Consider the following 17,836-nt stretch of genomic DNA (forward strand, 5'->3'; position numbering starts at 1 on the left):
CTCCTAAATAGCCTGTTGAAACCTTCTGAACTACTGTGCTGTGTTTCTTCATGGGTAAATTTGGAAAATGGTGGGTGGAGAATTAAACAGAATTCTGTTCTTGCAAGTCAAACGTATGTTTAACTCCTTAAATGCTGCATTGAGACTGGTCACTCCACACTCATCTTTCCTGATGCCAAATTAACCCTCTGAAGTTTTAACTCGTTTATATGTGTTTATTCTCCTTCCTTCAGTGACCTATAGAAATGTAGGTTCTTTACAAATCCTCTATGAATACTGCTTTTAAATTCCTTGGTACAGGGAAAGCAGTCATTGGGGCATCTAGTGTCCTAAAATCTGCTCCTCTAGTCACTGCTTCCTAACTGAGCAGATGTGTGCTTCAGTCTAGCTGAAGATAAGTTCTGGAGAAATACAGCACTACTATGATGGTCCATTCAGTAAAGTCTCAATTTTCCTACCAAGGTCACCACAGTTCACTGCTATAATAAATGCAGGGCTGGATCTGTCAGTTATAATACAAACAGATAAACAAAAGGGAAGAGTGTTGTTGATAAGACTTGGATATTAATAATTATGTGTAGTGCTCTTTAAAAGGAAATACTGAATTGGACATGAGAATTTGTCTCAAGCTGTTTTCTCCTGCAAAAAGTTTGTGTTGGCTTTACCTGCACAGGCTGAAAGCAAAAGTGTCCAGAATGGCAGAAAAAAATAGTGCAAAGAGGTGCCAAGCTCTCCAAAACTGGTCTAAATGTTGTTTGTTTAAAAAATAAATAAATAAAAATAAAACAGACCCTTGTTTAGGTTTCTAAATAGAAATTAAGTAATCTTTAAGAATATTGCATACATGTGAGTGCTTGAGCACTGAGAAACTATTTTGGGGCTCTGGTGAATGTAATTCCAGGAGCAGAGGAGACAACTCTGTCTCAGAAGAATTACTTTGTGTTGTTGTTGTGTGTTTTTTTTCTTTTTAACCTATACCATGTTGGTATTTACTAGATAAATTATTTCTGGAGTTGCAGAATAATAGGGTGTCGGAAGCAATCTTTGTATGGTACAATCAGACACTGAGCGAGCCATCAAAGGCTAAAAATCTCAGTGTTTGTTCCTATTCACAAGTTCAGCTTTGAAAAGAGAAAAGCAGTGTTGTTTAGGATGCTGTGTGCAACTTTACTTGTGTTTGTTATACTTGGTAGCTCAGAACAATGTTCCTCCAATCAACAGCAAATGCTGAATATATTAGAAAAGAGGGGAAAGAGATGTATAAATGCTCAATTGTTCTGAATACGTAGGCTGGAGAAATATGGTTGGAATTAGGGTTGTGACTGAGCAACATAATGCAAGTCACAAATGTTACTTTTGCATTCCACTGGAAATCAAGCAAGCTGGGACTGAGGAAACTGCCCCATTTTTTTTTTTTTCCTTCTAGGAGATAGATGACTGCAACCGAAGAGACCTACGGCAGGACTTGGCAAGTGTCAATAGTCTCACTGCTGAGCAACCTGCAAAGGCAGAGGTAAACCAAGACAGCCCCCAGGCAGCTGCTGCAGTGGACAACCACTCCGTCATGAGTTTCTTTAAAACGCTGGTAAGCCATTGCTTTCCTCTACGTCTTAAGGCTATGGCTCAAAATGAGTGCTTGTAAAAACCCCTTGTGGATGTGCTTAGCTAAATGTAATGTGCTCTCTGTCATGAACACTGAGGAATAATGAAGCCAAATAGATGTTTTAGAGAATGACAGGAGATGATAGAGAGACGTAGGTACGTTGCAGTTTTGATAAAATGGTGACTGACTCTGAGAACTTCCTCTGCTGCACAAGTACTTGTAAACCTGTAGGTATTTAGCTGTCTTAAATATTTTTTGCATGTTTAAATATTGATTTGTAAAATCTTGAAGTTCATTTGTATTGATTTTTGGTTGTAGAATCTTCAGTAACACTTTTGCTCCAGGTATTTTTCATCTTTGCCACTGCCTTTAAGTTACTCTTAAGAAATGTTTGTCTTAGAAATTTTCTCATATGTGAGAGGAAAAAAAGTACTTTCACCTCTGTGCTGGGGGGGAAAAACCTGCTAGTTTCAAACAGATGAACTTTCAGATCTTTTGAAAGATTGAGTTGGGTATGACTGTTTTTTGTGGTGTTTTTTCCTCAAATATATTTAAGGTCTCACCAAGCAAAGCTGAAACCAAAAGTGAACCTGAAGACAAGGTAGGCAAATTCCTTGTTCTGTTACCGGTCACTGTTCTTTAACACAGGTATTTATTCTTCATTGTATTGCCTCTTCCCCTACTGATAATATCATTTGCAGTCACAATTTAAAATATTTTCCCTCTGAATAAATTTGAAAGGAAGATGAGTATGAACAGTGTGATTCCTCAGATCATATGGTGCAGTTAAGATCAGATTTGTAGCATTTCTGTGAAGTTAATGACCTGGTAAGATTTTGGCTGTTACTCTGACTTGCCCTTGATCTGAAGAGTCCAAGTCCTTGCAGTGAAACCCTCCTGAGTCCACAAAAGCTCCATTTTCTCATAGAGCCGAGCAAAGTGTACCGTTCTTTGCATCCTGTAATGCATGTGGTCATCTCCGTTACCTCTTTGTACGTCTGCAGCACTGCAGGAAGGACACGTGAGGCCTCCTGCCTACAGCAGCTCCTGGGTTATATGGGCAGGGGCAGCACAGCTATCCTGCCCCCCATCTCCGGGTGTGGGAAGATGGGGAGGATCATTTTTGTGCTGAAATCAATAAGGAGCAGTGGGAAGCAGAAGGGAGGTCCCAGTGCTTCCTCTCTGGGACTCTTCTGGCTGAAGCACTCTTGTTTGTACCATGCTACAGTTGGAGCTAGTGGGCTGGGGGGAAGGGGTGGGCAGAGGTTGTTTTTTTCTTTTTTTTTTTTTTAAATGAAGGTGAAAACATAATCTTTTAAAATGGAAAAATGTAGGTGTTTAAAGTATTTTCCTTCTCCCTTCTTTCCCATTGTTAAGCTAGTGCCAAAGCTTGTAATTGCTTCAACAGAAGCAGGAGTTTGCCAGATGATCTGTATTAAGCTGCCTTCTCCTCCTTCAGTGTTTCATTAGCCTACAGGCATGTCACTGACTGTCTCAATGACTGGGAACTCCCAAATTAGATGTTGCTATAACTAGAACTAGAATGGTTTGGTTTTTTTCTCTTGCAACGTTTGTGATAAAATTTTAAATAACACAAAGAATAAATCCCTAAAAACAACAAGTTATTTCCATGCATCTGTTAGGGAACAAAACTCACTGCTTGCATCAACACTTGTTTTCTATCCCATTTTTATCCTTTGTCCTATTCAATCTTCACATAGTGCAGTACTAAAACGGTGAATATTTTTTACAGGACTTTGTAAGTACATTCAATGCTTTTAGCTCAATTCTGGAAGCTGTTAATCAGGGCTGATCTTTAAGATGTCCAGAAAAGGTAGTTATCAAATTGCACTGTTTTAGTGAGTTTTGTATCTCTTTCTACACATTCTGAAAAATCCAGCTGTTCAGTACAGTTCGCATAATTTATCGTGTGCTTCTATAACAGGTAACTGGTGCAGGCGTATCGTAATTTGGAAACAAATATGCTGTTTGGGTTTGGTTTGCTATCACACCTGTGAGGGTAAACAAATCCAGATGACTAGCAGGATATGCAAACTTTTTTCATACAAGTTAATGGGAGTAGTTTTTTACAAAGAAATTCTTTACCTTCACTAGTGCTTTCCTGACACAAAGAATTGAGTTTTCACTATATTCAATAAAAATACACTAAAGTAGTTAACATGTCAACAGCCATAGAAAATTTGCAAAATTTATAGCTGATATGTATAATGAAATAATGGTCAATTCTCCACTGAAAAAATAACTTCTGTCTTTAACAGTCGTGTTCTCAAGTGTGGCTTTCTGCCTCATTCAGGCTGAGCCTTTTCCCAAGAGCCAGCTTTTGGATAGGTTGGTTGGCACTGGGACCACTAGATATTTAAGTCCGGGTCACGCTTTCATTTTGGCTGCCTATGCACCTACTTGTTTTGTGTTCTCCCATGGCTAAGAGGACTGACAAGCGTTCTTGTAATTCTGAGAAACAGCTCAGCAAAGCACGGCAGCACCCTCCCTCCTGGTGAAATGCAGAGGTGTGCAGTATCGCCGAGTTCAGCCTGATGCAGAAAACCTGCTGTCTGTGCAGCAATATGCTGTCATCAATGGTGCCCCTGGCTTTAATCTGCTGGTTAGAGACATGTATGTTTTCAGCAGCATGGGCACACCCTTAATGACTGTCACTTCATCCGTGTAAACACAGGAGTTTAGCCTACATAATAAATAATACTGAGCTGAGTCAGACATCCTGGGATTAATCGATCTTTTGCAAGTTTATACTAACCAACATGGCATTCGTTTGGATCAGATCTGCTCCAGACCACCTATCTGAGCCTTCCGTAACTGCTTCTGACAGTTATGACACTGTACATGTGGGAACGCTGCACTACAGCAGGGAAGTACAGCCAATTCTGATGCGACTGGCTGCAGCCTCTCCATAGCACATGGCATACTGCTTCATTCAGTGACATTAGATGCTTCTTACAATCTTGAAACCAAGATCTCAGCTTAACATGCTCAGAAGCGTTATGTTCTGTGTTTTGGACCTTTCCTCATATCCTGTTCATTGTAGTCAGCCACAGTGCTTGATGCTTTATATTATAGATACTATAGGCCAATTTGTTTCTTTGGAGTTTGGGTCACTTTTCCCGTAATTCCTGGAATTTTTGTCAACTTCTTTGAAAGCTCTCCTGAGTGTGAACACTTCATCTTTCATTTAAAAATAATTAAAATGATTTAAATACCTGTATATAGATAGGTAGATAGATTGGCCTATAGATGATTCTTAATTAAATCAGGAACTAGATAGCCTAAGGAAAATGTTATGGGAATCAGAATGAAGTCCTGGATACTAGCAATTAACAATAGAATATTACATCCAAAAATTACATAACAAGAATATTACATCCTACTTTGTCCTAAGTAATCACAAATACATCATCTTTAAAACCTGACACTGAAACACTGCAGAGGGAAGAATGCTACCCTGTATTTGTGATTAGTCATATATTGTGGGCATATGTACGAGGCTGTTACCATAGTGCAGACTCCTGTGTTAACTTGTTTGGATGTTGAAGCTCAGTTAAGCAACTTTTGATATGTTTGATTTTTGTCCTCCATTTTTTTGTTATTGAAAATTATGAAAGTGATGGGGAAGGAGGGAGGAAAAAAAAAAAGCCGTTATTCATAACAGTAAAACTTAATCTTTTTTTCTGCACTAATACACAACCTTGCAGAGGGTTATGTTGAAGATTTTGGGGAGGGGGGGAAAGACAACACTGAACAATGATGTTTTGAGGAGGTTCTTGGCTTTTTAAAGATTATTTTCTAATGTTATGAAAAGTTAAATAGAACATTTTTTTAAAAAGTTACTCAATTTCTTTCCCAAGACTTGTAGAAAAGTCATGTAATTGAAAAGACCCACTTCTGCTTGATGCAGGGTAATTTAATCTGCTTTGAGCTGCAGGTTGTCTGCTACCACTATTTTAAAATAACCTGATATTACTTTTTCCATATAGACATCAATGTCAATGTTTTTCTTTGATACTTAGCCCTTTGTAATGTATTTTTCAATGAGGTGCTTAGAGGTCCTGTCTCTAATTTCAATGGGTATTGACTCCCAAAATCAGCGGGGTTTTTTTGTAGGTGCTTGGAATGGAGTAAAAGAGAAATGGTGCTTTCCAATTCAACAGTCTTAATATCAGTAGATCATTAATATTTATGATACACAAAATTAGCTAGAAATAAAAGTATTAATGCAGATTTGTAATATTGTTACGTAGCATATCATGAATATTCATACTGTGTTCTTCATAAATACTTCATTATGCAAAACACTTTAAAGCCCCTATAAAACTGGGGGGAAAAAGTTTAAAAGGAGTTTTCAAAGTGATATTATCTGCCCAGTTTACAAATAACCCCAAATTCAGTTGATTACTTATAAAAATAAAATAATACCGAAGCTTAAATTTAATGAATATTTGGGCAAATTGATTTAACTTTGAGTCAAGTGGATTACCATAGCTTTTATTTTTCATTCACTACTTCACTACTTGTTGCACTGAGTAATTTGGGGGGGGGGGGGGGGGGGGAAGGGGGATGTGCAGAGCAAAAAGGAAATGTTTATTTTGAAAACAAAGTATGAGTGTTTGAATCTTTTTCATGAACAAACTATACAAGTTCTGTAACAAGTACTGAACTTCAAATGATGTTGTACAAAAGGGATCGAAAGCAGAAAAAGGCCATGGTGGGCAACCTGCTCCGAAGACGGTGCCAGAATCCCAGACTAAAGGAGCCAAGAAAAAGAAGGCAGAGAGTCCCAAGCTAGGACACAGTACTTTTAGCAAACTCTTTAGGCATAAGGTCTGTATGAAACCCTAGAAAGAGCAGAACCCTGAGCAGTAACAGATGGTTCCTGTCACAGAGTGGAATTTAATTGGTAACTGAACTCAGTCTGGCCAGCTGTGCTGTGCAGGGCTCTGAAAACCAACAATGTGAGCGTTTCTGAGCCGCGCGTTGTAGAAACAAGCTTAGTGTGCAATGTTTCACTTGTTGTTGTACCATCTGTGAATTCAGGATTCTGAAACAATTCCTCTAACCTGCCGAGCTTCATGCTGCACAGGTTATGCTTACTAACACCTGCTAAGCTTCATTGGTCTCTTAAAATAAAAATAAAAGGTACTGACAAACAATGAACTGTGCAGATATGTACATCTCCCTTACATCCCCTGTAGGGAAGGTTTAAGAGCCCAGCCCAACTATAATTAAGGCTTTAAGTTTCATGTTGACTTAATACGCACAGTCATGTGGTTGAAATTAGTGATTTGATGAACGGGGACATAACTGATATGACACAGGGAAGGAATAAGAACTTTCCTTCACAAATAGTTACTTTTCACTTGAAACGTAAAATTTAATATCTAATTTTAGTTTGAATGCAAAAAGCTTTGGTTTCAAGGATAATTTAAAAACGTTGAAAGAGCACACTTTTCACGCAAGTGGTTTTAGTTTTTATTTGTAATAAATTGCTGAAAACATTTCACCAGCTTTTGTCTCAAGGCCCATATATGGGCATTTCTATTTTTTTTCTGAAGAGGATAATATGCCATGGTGTTCTGTGGCAGGGAAGCAGAGAATTGAGGCTGCTTAGCCCAAAGAATGCAGAAGCAGAGCCCCTTTCACCGGGGGAGGAAAGTAATTAATATTTAATGCTTGTTCAAAACACCCACAGGGAGGTTTTGGTGAGTAGGGGGCTTTATAATTGACAGTTATATTTGAGCACAAGGCCAAAGGAATTCTTTAACACTTCCAAAACAACAATGTTCTTTCCACTGTCCTCTCATTTTGGAAATTAAAACTATCATCTGCTTTTCACTGAAGGAATAAACTTCCCAATGCATTAATACTACAATTCTTGCCAACTACTTAAAAAGTTAAAGTATCTACTACATTGATTGTATTTTAACTGTATTAAATGAAAACAAATTTATTTGTTCGTTGTTCATTAGGGCTTGCTTCTAGGTAAAAACATAACCAGTTATTTTTTTAAGGTACTAGCTTCTCTTTAAAACATTTCAATCTTGAGAAATTCTAGGGAGAGATGACTTTTTCCTTTAGAATTCGATAGGTTTTTTTTTATATATATCTGGGTCTGGAATGAAAGCTGTTATCTTTAAGAAAAGCAACAACGCTAATATTTTGTAGTAATAAAACTTGTCTTATAAAATCTCTCTATTTTATTTACACAACTTTCTTTCCACACACAAAATACAGAAACAACTGGGACATAATTTGTGACATATTAGGAATAAGCACGATGGATTAAAATGGTGTTAAGTTAGCTTGTAAGGCTGATTGAAAGTGAAAATTCAAATCAGAAATCAGAGCACAGATGGGACAGGCAAGCCCTGACATTGTCACCTCTAGTTTAAACACAAGTTCTGCTTATATCTTTGAAATGGCTTATGTGTTAACGAGATGAATAGGGAATTAATTGGTTTGTTTGAAACAATCATTTTACTTAAGTATATGTAGTCTTTCTCATTAATTTTAGGCACTTCACAGGTTCTTCTGGAAGTTCTGTCTCTCAAGTCTTCTGAACTGCACTTATCTTAGTTAAGAAGAGATGAACTCCTAGGTTACCAGAAGCATTGTTTCTCAGTGTCCTGTTTACATAAATGCTTACAGCTTGTAAATATCGTTTGCAAACAATGTATGCATCCTAATATAAATTCATAACAAAGCTGGTGCAGTAGGATTTGGCAATTAGACTTCAGAGTTTTGATAGGATTTCACAGCTGGGGCTGCGTCCATGCTTTTATTCCCATCCATGTATGTTTGCCTTGCATTGCATGCCAGTTTTGTAGTGTAACTATACTGACTTTTGACTGGGAAGAAGAGAGTTAATCACTTATTTTCAGCATTAGCACTGAAGCTAGCTTGTGGCATTTACATTGCTTTTTACCAGTTGTTCTGGATCCTGCTCCTTAGAGCTAACCACAAAAAGAAGTTCTTGGCTCTTGCAAAATATTTCTCACCTATTCTTTTAAGAAGGCTGCAAAGAGTGTAGCAGGCTGCCAAAACCCAGTGGGCTGGGCTGACATTTACCTGTGTCTGGGGCTTGCTGCTGCCCTTTCATACAAAACTTATTTTTTACTGTACAGATACTTCAGTATTAGTGAAGATGGATGTCAGGGTTAATAGGTACTTGTATGTGTTACTGGCCAGAAATGACTTTAACAAACTGGGTTCCTCCTGGCTTCATGCATTTTGATGAAAGGGACCTGTGAGCATGAATTAATTTTTACAGAAAAATAAATTACACCTAATTGAGAAAAGTATAAATGGATGGACTAAACAACCCTACTGCACCTGCAGAGCTCTTCTTTGCAGTGCTGCAACTCCTGCTTCTAAGTTACAAAGCTGCTGCTGTTCTGTGCCCGTCGTTCCCAGGCAGCCGTCTGTCTGTGCAGCCAGGAGAGCAGAGCTGACTGCTCCAAAGGCTGACATTAGCACATCCGTGGCAGGCATGCAGCTCCCTTGGTGGAAAAGACCTGGCTCTGGCTTGTATGTGTGCACTGAAAGACACAGAGAGCTTAGAAAAATCTCTGCTAATGTCTTAAAACCCTGCGTCATGTCTTACCTGAAGAGACTGGAAACGCATATGTAAACGTAGCTTTCTTTTTAGAGAAGAAGCTGAGGACTGCAAGCACAGTAGAATGATAGAATGAGCATGAAACAATTCGGTGCAAGGCTGCAGCGTTGCTGCAGGTAGGACAGGGGCTGGCAGTCCCTACAGGCAGCCTTGCCTCTGTCAGGGATCAGTTTCCATGGCTGCAGGAGCCAAGACTTCCACTAACGTTCACTAAAAATTAAAAAAAAAAAAAAGACAATTCCTGAACTGTGTAACTGAGTGCTGACATTGTCAGACTTGTCTGTTTTGTTTCCCTCCAGGCTGCAAAGGAGACCCAACAGACAACTAACACCAAAGTGAGTAGGGTGATTCAAGTTACCTGAATGAATAATGCCATCAAAGGATGATTATTCTCATTGTCATTTTCAGTTTCAAAGACTGTTTTAATTTCTTTATCAATTAATCATCTCTATTATGGAGGATGGGTTGGTCTGTAATTTGTTTCCTTTGTTCAAGACAGGGCAAAGCCAGCTCATAAGCTGCACCTTACTGCTTTTTGTGTCCAGTGCACTGGCAGCCTGTTGTGCACTTACCACTTAAATCAGGTGATGCTTAAACATGCTGTGATTATCTTGTCATTCACATTTCCAACAGCCTGTGTGTTTGTTTATTTCTAGAGCACTGAACAGCAGCCTGTTAGCTCTGTGAAATCAGACAAAAATGTCCCTTCCTCTCAAGAGCTGCAGACAGCGAAGCAGAATACAAAAGCCCCCGAGCCTGCAGCCCAGCAGCAGGCAGCAGCCACTGAAGCCCCCAAAGAGGTGACAAAGGAGAAAGCATCATCCACTCCTATGCCACTGAGCAAACTCTTTTGGAAAAAGGTATGTCTGAATTTCAAAGCTGGTCCATCCCACAGCTCCCTCTTCACACAGCGTCTAGAGTTGCTGTGAAGTACACAGCAACAGTAAAGCAGTCACATCTGTGCAGCTGAGCACATCCTGCGTGCTGAGTGCATAGGGACGTAAATACTCCATATAGCTGCAAATCCTTGTATGAGCTTCGAGCAGTCACGTGTACACATGGCTAATAACGGCAATTACTCCTCTGGAAAAATCTTGTAAAATCATAGTCTTTAAAACCTGTCTGTAGTATTTTTGAAAAATATTGCTGACGAAATACTAGTTGGTTTGGTTTTGGTTTTTGAGAAATGGTTTATTTCTGAATATCTGAAAACCTGGAATCTGGTGGGTCTATTCTTACTCAATACACCAAAAAAAAAGAAGTCATACAAGAGTGGATCAGTCTTTAAGTTTGGAGATTGAGTTCAATTGTTTAGAAAGATGCTCTCCCTCAGTTTAAACAACTTTAACTACAATAAAGACCAACTTCGAAAACACGGTTCCTGTTTCCATGATCCTTAGTGCTTTTTATGAGCTGAAGGATGCTTTCTTCATTTCATTTAAGAGAAGAGCTGTGTTAAACTTTGCTGAATTGTTGTATGTTGAATAATTGTTTTTCTGGGCTTCTGTTTAAGTTCAAAACCCAGAAATGAAATGCTTCCAAATACACAGAGGCTGAAGGAGTGGCTAGCCCTCCACTGTTTCTTTAGCAATATTTTCCCTACTGGGCAGAGATGGTTTGAGTTCATTACTTGCATATTTAAAAAAAAAAAAAAAAAGGTTTGGATATTTACAGAGTAAACAATCTTGAAAATGATCTAAGCTGTAAATGCTTGTTATTTGGGACTTCATTTCCTGTGGAATTGGGTAAATCAAGTATCTAGAATGACAGGAAACCTGTAAAGGAGGAGGAGGGAGAGATTTTTTTCTATGTAGTTACTATTGCTACGGAAACCTTCTCCTCCATCTGAATAGTCTGGCTTATTTGAAAATGAATGGGAAGTAGGATGTATGCTGAGCCTCATAAGAAAGAGTCCCTCTGGCAAATGTTTGCATGAAGTTTCAATGTAAAACTGAGTAATCCGTTCTGAAGTTCATATTTAATATTATAGCTAATATTTCATATTACAGCTAAGTTAAACTAGGTCTAGGTCTTTACAACAACTTTCATGGAAGTTCTGGAATCTCAAGCACCTCAGGACTTTTTACTGAAATTCCATCTTTCACTTTTCTGTTCATAATTCTGCATTTAATTTTACCTACATCATCACTGAAATAAAACTTTTTACCTCAGTGAATGGAAAGCATTGTGGAGAAAAATGTACAACACAGTGCTGAGTTTGGTTGCTACCAAAAATACTAAGGGTTACTTATATCACTGTATCAAATACAGAGAGGTATATTAGAATATGAATCTGACATTCTACTTTGTAGAACAAGCTTATTTATTCTTAGTACAAACTTTTTTTTTTTTCTGGAATCACCCTGAGACCCAGAGTTTCTGTAAGTTTTCTGAAGTAAATTTCTGCAATAGAGAATTGAATTCGTTCCTTAGGATTTTTTTTTTAATTAAAAAAAAAAAACAACCTTTAGCATTGAATCCTTACTTATAAAAGGCTGGTTTTACTTTACAGGATTTTCTTGACACAGAATAATACTATATTTCCTTTGAAAGACCTGGGTGACCCACTCAACTTGAGGGTTTAAAAAAAAAAAAAGAGTATAGATGTATAAAAGTCCTCAGAGTACAGGTTAACCTCAAATTTCAGTTTGGTTTGAGGATTGTCTTTTTTTCTCCTGCAGTGATTTTTTAATGTAGTGCTCTTCTGTTAGGACGGAGGATTGAAGCTAACAACTGTCCCAAATAGGTACATAACTCAGTCATGTGTAGTTCTTTTTTTTGAACTAACAAATAGCAGCTACGGTACTCAATAGTCCAGAATTCAGAACCCACTTCTTTCCTTCCAGGCAGTCTCTCAGATATCTGTCTTCCGATGAGCTTTCACTTCAAAGTATAGCTAATGAAGTGCTTGTCAACATGTTGCAGTTAATGCTGAATTGAATAAGTATGTTGAATTAGGATTTTTTTTTAACTCTGCAGATGGAAACCACTTTAACTGTATTTGCCCCACTTCCTGATCAGTCCACAAGAGAATTCTCATAAGTGTTACTCAAATGTTTGTCATATAAGTGTTTTTTAGCAAATGCTAAGGGATATTAAGAGAAAATTACAGATAATAATTTCACATATCTGTGTTGGAAACTTGGTTTCAAGACCTGGCAGATATCTGATCAGGGCAGAGAAACATAACACTTCATTTATATCTGATCAAAGTATGCAAGTAAATGATGGCGGGAGGGGACTCAGTATTAAGACTGCTCAAAATTATCTTTAAAAGCAGTTATATTAAAAAAAAAAAAAAAAAGAAAAAAACAGCAGTTGCAATTCTGTTGTCACAAGACACAGAAAAAGTGTTCTTTTTACTGAAAGGTATTTATGTACTGATAATACAAATAGCAAAATAGTTAGCTGTCCAGTGAAGCAGAACAACACTTTTTATTGCTGAGCCTAAGACCATACTCTGTCATAGGAAAGAAAAGGTAAATATTTGGGTGGAGTGTGCAAGGCAAATGTTAAAACTACCCAGGACTTATCAAGTTCCTGACAGAGTTTACCTGCTCCCATCCTGCAATATACCACCTGGTAGACAGGAGGGAAGGAGATTATGGCCTTTTTTTTTCCCTTTTTTTTCTTTTTTTTTTTTTCCTGGATGGATGGATGCAGAAAAATTTTAAAGAGAATTCCCTCTGGTTCAAAGAGCGAGTAAGGCAAACAATGGATTTTTGATGGCCAGTTCAAAACCTGTCTGGTTTTAACCATGATGACTGCTGGCATAGCTGGTGTTCTTATAGGTGGGAAAAGCCTTAACCTCTTCAAACCAGTGAGTAAAAACAATAGGACTTGAGTCAGCACCATGTTCCTGGCTTGTTTACAGAATAGTGCGATTTTCACCATCAGCTGGCAGTGAGGAATATTAATTAGTCTGAACTGTGATAGCTCCTGACGTGCTGGGTGACACCGTCAGGCAGCAGCCTCAGGTGAGAAGAGGCTTAGGGTGGGGGTCCAAGGCTGCACTGATGGATGGTTAGGGCTGAGCTGCCTCCACTGCAGCAGCCTTTGCTGTCTTTGTGCTGGCAAAGAAGGGCAGGAAGGTGGTTAAAATCTTGCTAACCCTCCCTGCTTCCTGCCTGCGAGTCTGCAAGAGGCAGGAACAGACCTCAAGCATGACTGCTCTTTTAAGGGGAAACTTATTGAGCAAAAGGTCATCTCTCATAGCTTTTCTTTTATCTTAAAAATATGTTTCAGATAGATGGTATGATTGAGGTAAGACAGAAGAACCATACCTTGATTCTTATGCAGTGGACTCCAGCACAAGATCAAAGCAGGGTACAGTGTTTACCTCAATTTTGAGGAAAGATGCAGCAAGCAAAATGAAAACTCTTATCAAAGTTTTCCAGATCACAAAATAAGTTATATTATCATAAGGGAAAGATTTCTACGGTCAAGAAAGTGGTGTGGTAATAGTTACCCATAAAAACAGGAAGGTTTGTAAGAACCAGAAAGAGAACTCAAAGGGTGAACAAACACTTTCAACTGTAACTGTTTAAGCTTATTACTAGAAGAAAATTAGGGACACCACTATTTAATAACTTGTAGAATGTTTTACAAACATAGTGAAAGAACGACCCTTGTAAACTACTCTTATAAAGCACATCTAGCAAAGATAGATTAAAATATTTTGGAAAACAGTGGTAGCTCTGTAATAGGAAGAGCAGAGAATGGCTCTCATGTAAATTCAGACAAATTTTTCATTAAATGTATTCTAAGCTTGTCAAAGAGTGCCTTTTAAAAAATAACAACCTACCATAACAATAGCTGCTGACTCAGGTTGAATTTATTACAGTTTATGTCTAAGGAAACTGGAGGCAGAACTTAGACCTATGAATCCAGCAACCTCAATTAATGTAATTATTTATAAGCAGATAACATGTTCATGAGGACACTTATGCGTAAAAGATATATGAAGCTGATAGAACTTGGCTGTTTGCAAATTATTATTATATACAAAAAGTGGTGTCCTCTTAAAATTAGTCACAACTTTGATACTATTTGATTTTGTCCCAGGTGAAGCAAAGAGGAAATTTAGCCATTGCTCTAGAGAACAGTTTAGGTTAACACAACATCATTCAAAGTTTATTGACTATTTATCTTTGTCAGTCTCTTCCTAACACTTTCAATTCCTGCCAGAATCACCTTTGTGATTCTCTTGAATGCACAAATGCAAATTTTTCTTCTAGCTTCTTAGGGGAAACAGGAACAAAAAATAAAAATTCTAATTGTAAAAGTGTCAGAAAACCTTCTTAGCAGGAAGAGGTTTTCTCCTCTGCTGAAAGACTATACACAGGCATTCTCTGCATCTCTGAAGTAATTTGCCTTGGTCGTTTGTCATTATTCTCCAAGAATCTCTGAAATAACAAAATCATAACAGTAAATATTCAGCATTCCATCTTGGAGAGAGAGAAGGGTAAATAAGCATGATTTCTGGGGATAATTACAAGAAAATTAGCATAAAATGATATTTTTAATTACAAGATAACCTGTAACTTCTACAACAACTTTGCCTAATAGGGCAAAAAATGAAAGTAACTCTACAGGTAAATGGTTTATCTGTTTAAAAAAAAATACCAATTAGTTATTTTAAAGCAGGATTTAAACCTTCCTTAAGCCTTCTGTGTAATATACAAGAAGTATAAAAAGACACTGAAGACACTTATTACTTTAAAAAAAACCAAACATCTCTGAATAGTTGACTATCACTTAGCTCTCTATTTTATTTTATTTTATTTTTTAAATAGACAGTGCTTTTCAGAGTTTGACATTTCGTCTCAGGGTGCATTTGTTAGTAGTGACACTAATGTCGTTGCATAGAAGTAGCTTGAGAGACAAAACTCATTTGGGTTGCAGCTATAACAGCATAGCAGTAATATGATGCCAAACTGTAATCTTTGAATGATGAGCTCCCAGAAGCCAGGTTGCTGCTTTATTGAGCCAGTGTTCTAACACGTGCAATGAATCTCCTCTTCAAGCAAATAGATGGTGAATTGATTATATGTATGTGAACGAGGCAGAAGTATAGGCTAAAATTATTATAGATTATCTCAGAAATGTTCATAAATATAAATTAAATATACAATTCTGTGGGGACGGGTGCTGTGATTCAGTCACCTCAGGTAGTAGGAGAAGAGGAATATTTATTCCTGCATTATTGCTCTCCCTCACTCCCCCAAAGTCATTTTATCCACAAAAGGGAAGGAGGAAAGTACAAAGCAGAATCTGTCATGTTGCTCTAGAAGTCTGTGGTGAAGCAGCCCTGGTCCCCCCAACTCAAAAAGAATATCATTAAACTAAAGGTATAATACTAAGAGTGAACAAGTGCATAATTATTTTGGAAGGCTTTGTTAGAAGAACTACATAAATTAAGATTTTTTTTTGGCTCAAAAAATTTGGCAGAAACAATGGTGACAGCAATGCAGAATGACTACTGTAACATTAAACGTGAACAAGAAAGATCAGTCGTTTTTGCTCAAAGTAAAATCAATAGAGTGTTAAATGGAATTATTTGGTCACAAAAAGTACTTCCCACATAACGCATACTTCAGCTGCAGATTTATTTATTTATTTAGTCACAGGGTGCTGCTGGATATCAGGAGATTAAGGCAACTCAAGGTGTTTAGCTAAATTTATGTAGGAAAAAACTATCAGGAGCTGTTAAACCAGAGATACTACATGGGAATCACTGAGTTGAAGATGATCAGAAAAGTATCTGAGGGCAGTAGTACTTTAAGCTGCTGCTACAGGAGGCACCCATTTTTTGACCACAGAGATAAGATCTGATGCTGTGGTGAATCTTTGGTCTTATCCTTTAAATTGCTCTCATGTTGTGCATGTGGCTAAAATTAGTTTCATCAAAATTCTTATGAGTATGCATGAAATGTGAGTTACTGTATGTACATGTAAAAATTGTGAAATATAATTTATTGAGATTTATTTACAGCACTTCTTTCTTATAGTAATCAGTATGCATTTCAGCTGTAGTTTCTATACTTTTAAACAGAAATCTGTATTTAAAATACCAATAATGAGGATGACTGCTTTTGTTTGATTTGATATTGAAGGCTGAATGTAACTTACGCTGCCCTTACAATATTCTGCACCTTTCTGGGTAGGCTGCAAAATGGCAAAGTGCTAGCTTCAGGTCAAATTACCTGGTTATTAACATAATAGCTCCTTTATGGCAGAAAGGAAGACACTTCATACAGTTTCAGCGGGATGGGAATTAATTAGTGGTTCTTGTGGGCACAGGAGAATGCTATTTACCAGGGCGTTTATAAAAGGCAGAAGAATCAGCTAAGGGAAGGCATGCCCAGCCTCCTGCCCAGGTGTGCTTCCACCTCCTCCAGCAAGGAGCCTCCTGTTCATGCATGCTGCACTGCCCAGCTTTTGTCCTCCCCTTAAACTCATTGAGGGCTCCCAGGACAGCCTTGAGAAGGCTGCAGAATGAGCCAGGCAGGAGATTAATAAATCTTAGGGGGATCCATATTTCAAAGGAGTTTACAAACTGCATGCCTCCTGTTGAAGTCTTGTTATAATAGAAGGAACTTTCTTGTAATGCACAAAAGCTCAGTGGGATTCAAAATCCTTCTATAAAAGCAACATTGCTGAGTACCCAGCAGATATTCTTGAACTCAAATGGGGGTCAAGATTATTGAAGAGGATGACTGCGACCCAGGGGATTAGGTGAGATAATAAATGAGCTAAGTGAGTACCTTATACCTCAAGAAGTCATTTGTCTTTGCAACTGGGAAAGGAAGCTAGCAAGGCAAATGTGACTGGCCTGAGAACGCTGTGACTGTGATCCTGAGTTTCAATATTTCACTGTCAAAGAAGGGTGCTAAACAATTTTAACAATTAATGTCTATGCTGTTGTGTGTGTTTCTTCTTGAATTACTTAATCTTATTACTGCTTCTGGGTGTGAACACCTGGGCATGAGCTTTCTCTCATTTTTTAAAGGTTTTACTTAAGCGTCACCTACCCATGGCGCATACTGCTATAAATAATTGCAGTTAAAATTTCATTAAAAATTGTGTTTAGGAACTGTTACCTCACTATTCAAGAAAAGCTGTTTCTTCAATGTAATGAGTGCTTAAAATCCCACTGGCTTATACACTTTTTTGAACTGGAATGAATAGACTTCCTAAAGAACCTGTACAAATGTAGTGAAGCTAAGAGAATGCTTTCACTCAATATTTGTTCCTCTTGTCCCACCTTACTGTACTGCTGAAACACTTTGATTGTAATCTCTTAATGAGTGAATTTGATTTTTATTTTTTTTTTTGTCTGACATTTTTTTCTGCATTTTTAATGTTTGCTCAAACTAACCCCCAGAACACATCGGAAGAAGCAGAGATCATAAGCAACGAAAAAGCAGATGCATCTTCAGAAGCTGTGGCTCCTGACAAAGACGAGAAAAGCCCAGAAGCAGCAGAAGTGAAACCTAGAAAAGAAGAAAGCAAAACCCCCAAAGCAAACCTGAGGAAGTTTTTCAAACTGGTAAGCGGGACGCTGTGAATTGCAGCTTGAACTGCGA

General features: G+C 37.9%; 1 protein-coding gene across 5 annotated transcripts in view; it reads left to right on the forward strand.

The window, feature by feature from the left end:
• The window catches only part of BCAS1 (brain enriched myelin associated protein 1), a 49,128-nt gene that overhangs the window by 18,061 nt on the left and 13,231 nt on the right, over positions 1-17,836 (forward strand). For 3 of the 5 annotated variants that reach the window (XM_080557807.1, XM_080557806.1, XM_080557810.1), the window contains exons 6-11: positions 1,427-1,585; positions 2,160-2,204; positions 6,317-6,457; positions 9,548-9,583; positions 9,905-10,108; positions 17,635-17,799. In XM_080557807.1, the coding sequence (XP_080413933.1) occupies positions 1,427-1,585; positions 2,160-2,204; positions 6,317-6,457; positions 9,548-9,583; positions 9,905-10,108; positions 17,635-17,799 (750 nt within the window). The remainder of the gene's footprint in view (positions 1-1,426; positions 1,586-2,159; positions 2,205-6,316; positions 6,458-9,547; positions 9,584-9,904; positions 10,109-17,634; positions 17,800-17,836) is intronic. The other 2 variants (XM_080557808.1, XM_080557809.1) reach the window with 2 other exon arrangements.

The sequence above is a fragment of the Anser brachyrhynchus genome, assembly GCF_964034855.1.
Source record: "Anser brachyrhynchus genome assembly, chromosome: 16".
NCBI classification, from domain to species: domain Eukaryota; kingdom Metazoa; phylum Chordata; class Aves; order Anseriformes; family Anatidae; genus Anser; species Anser brachyrhynchus.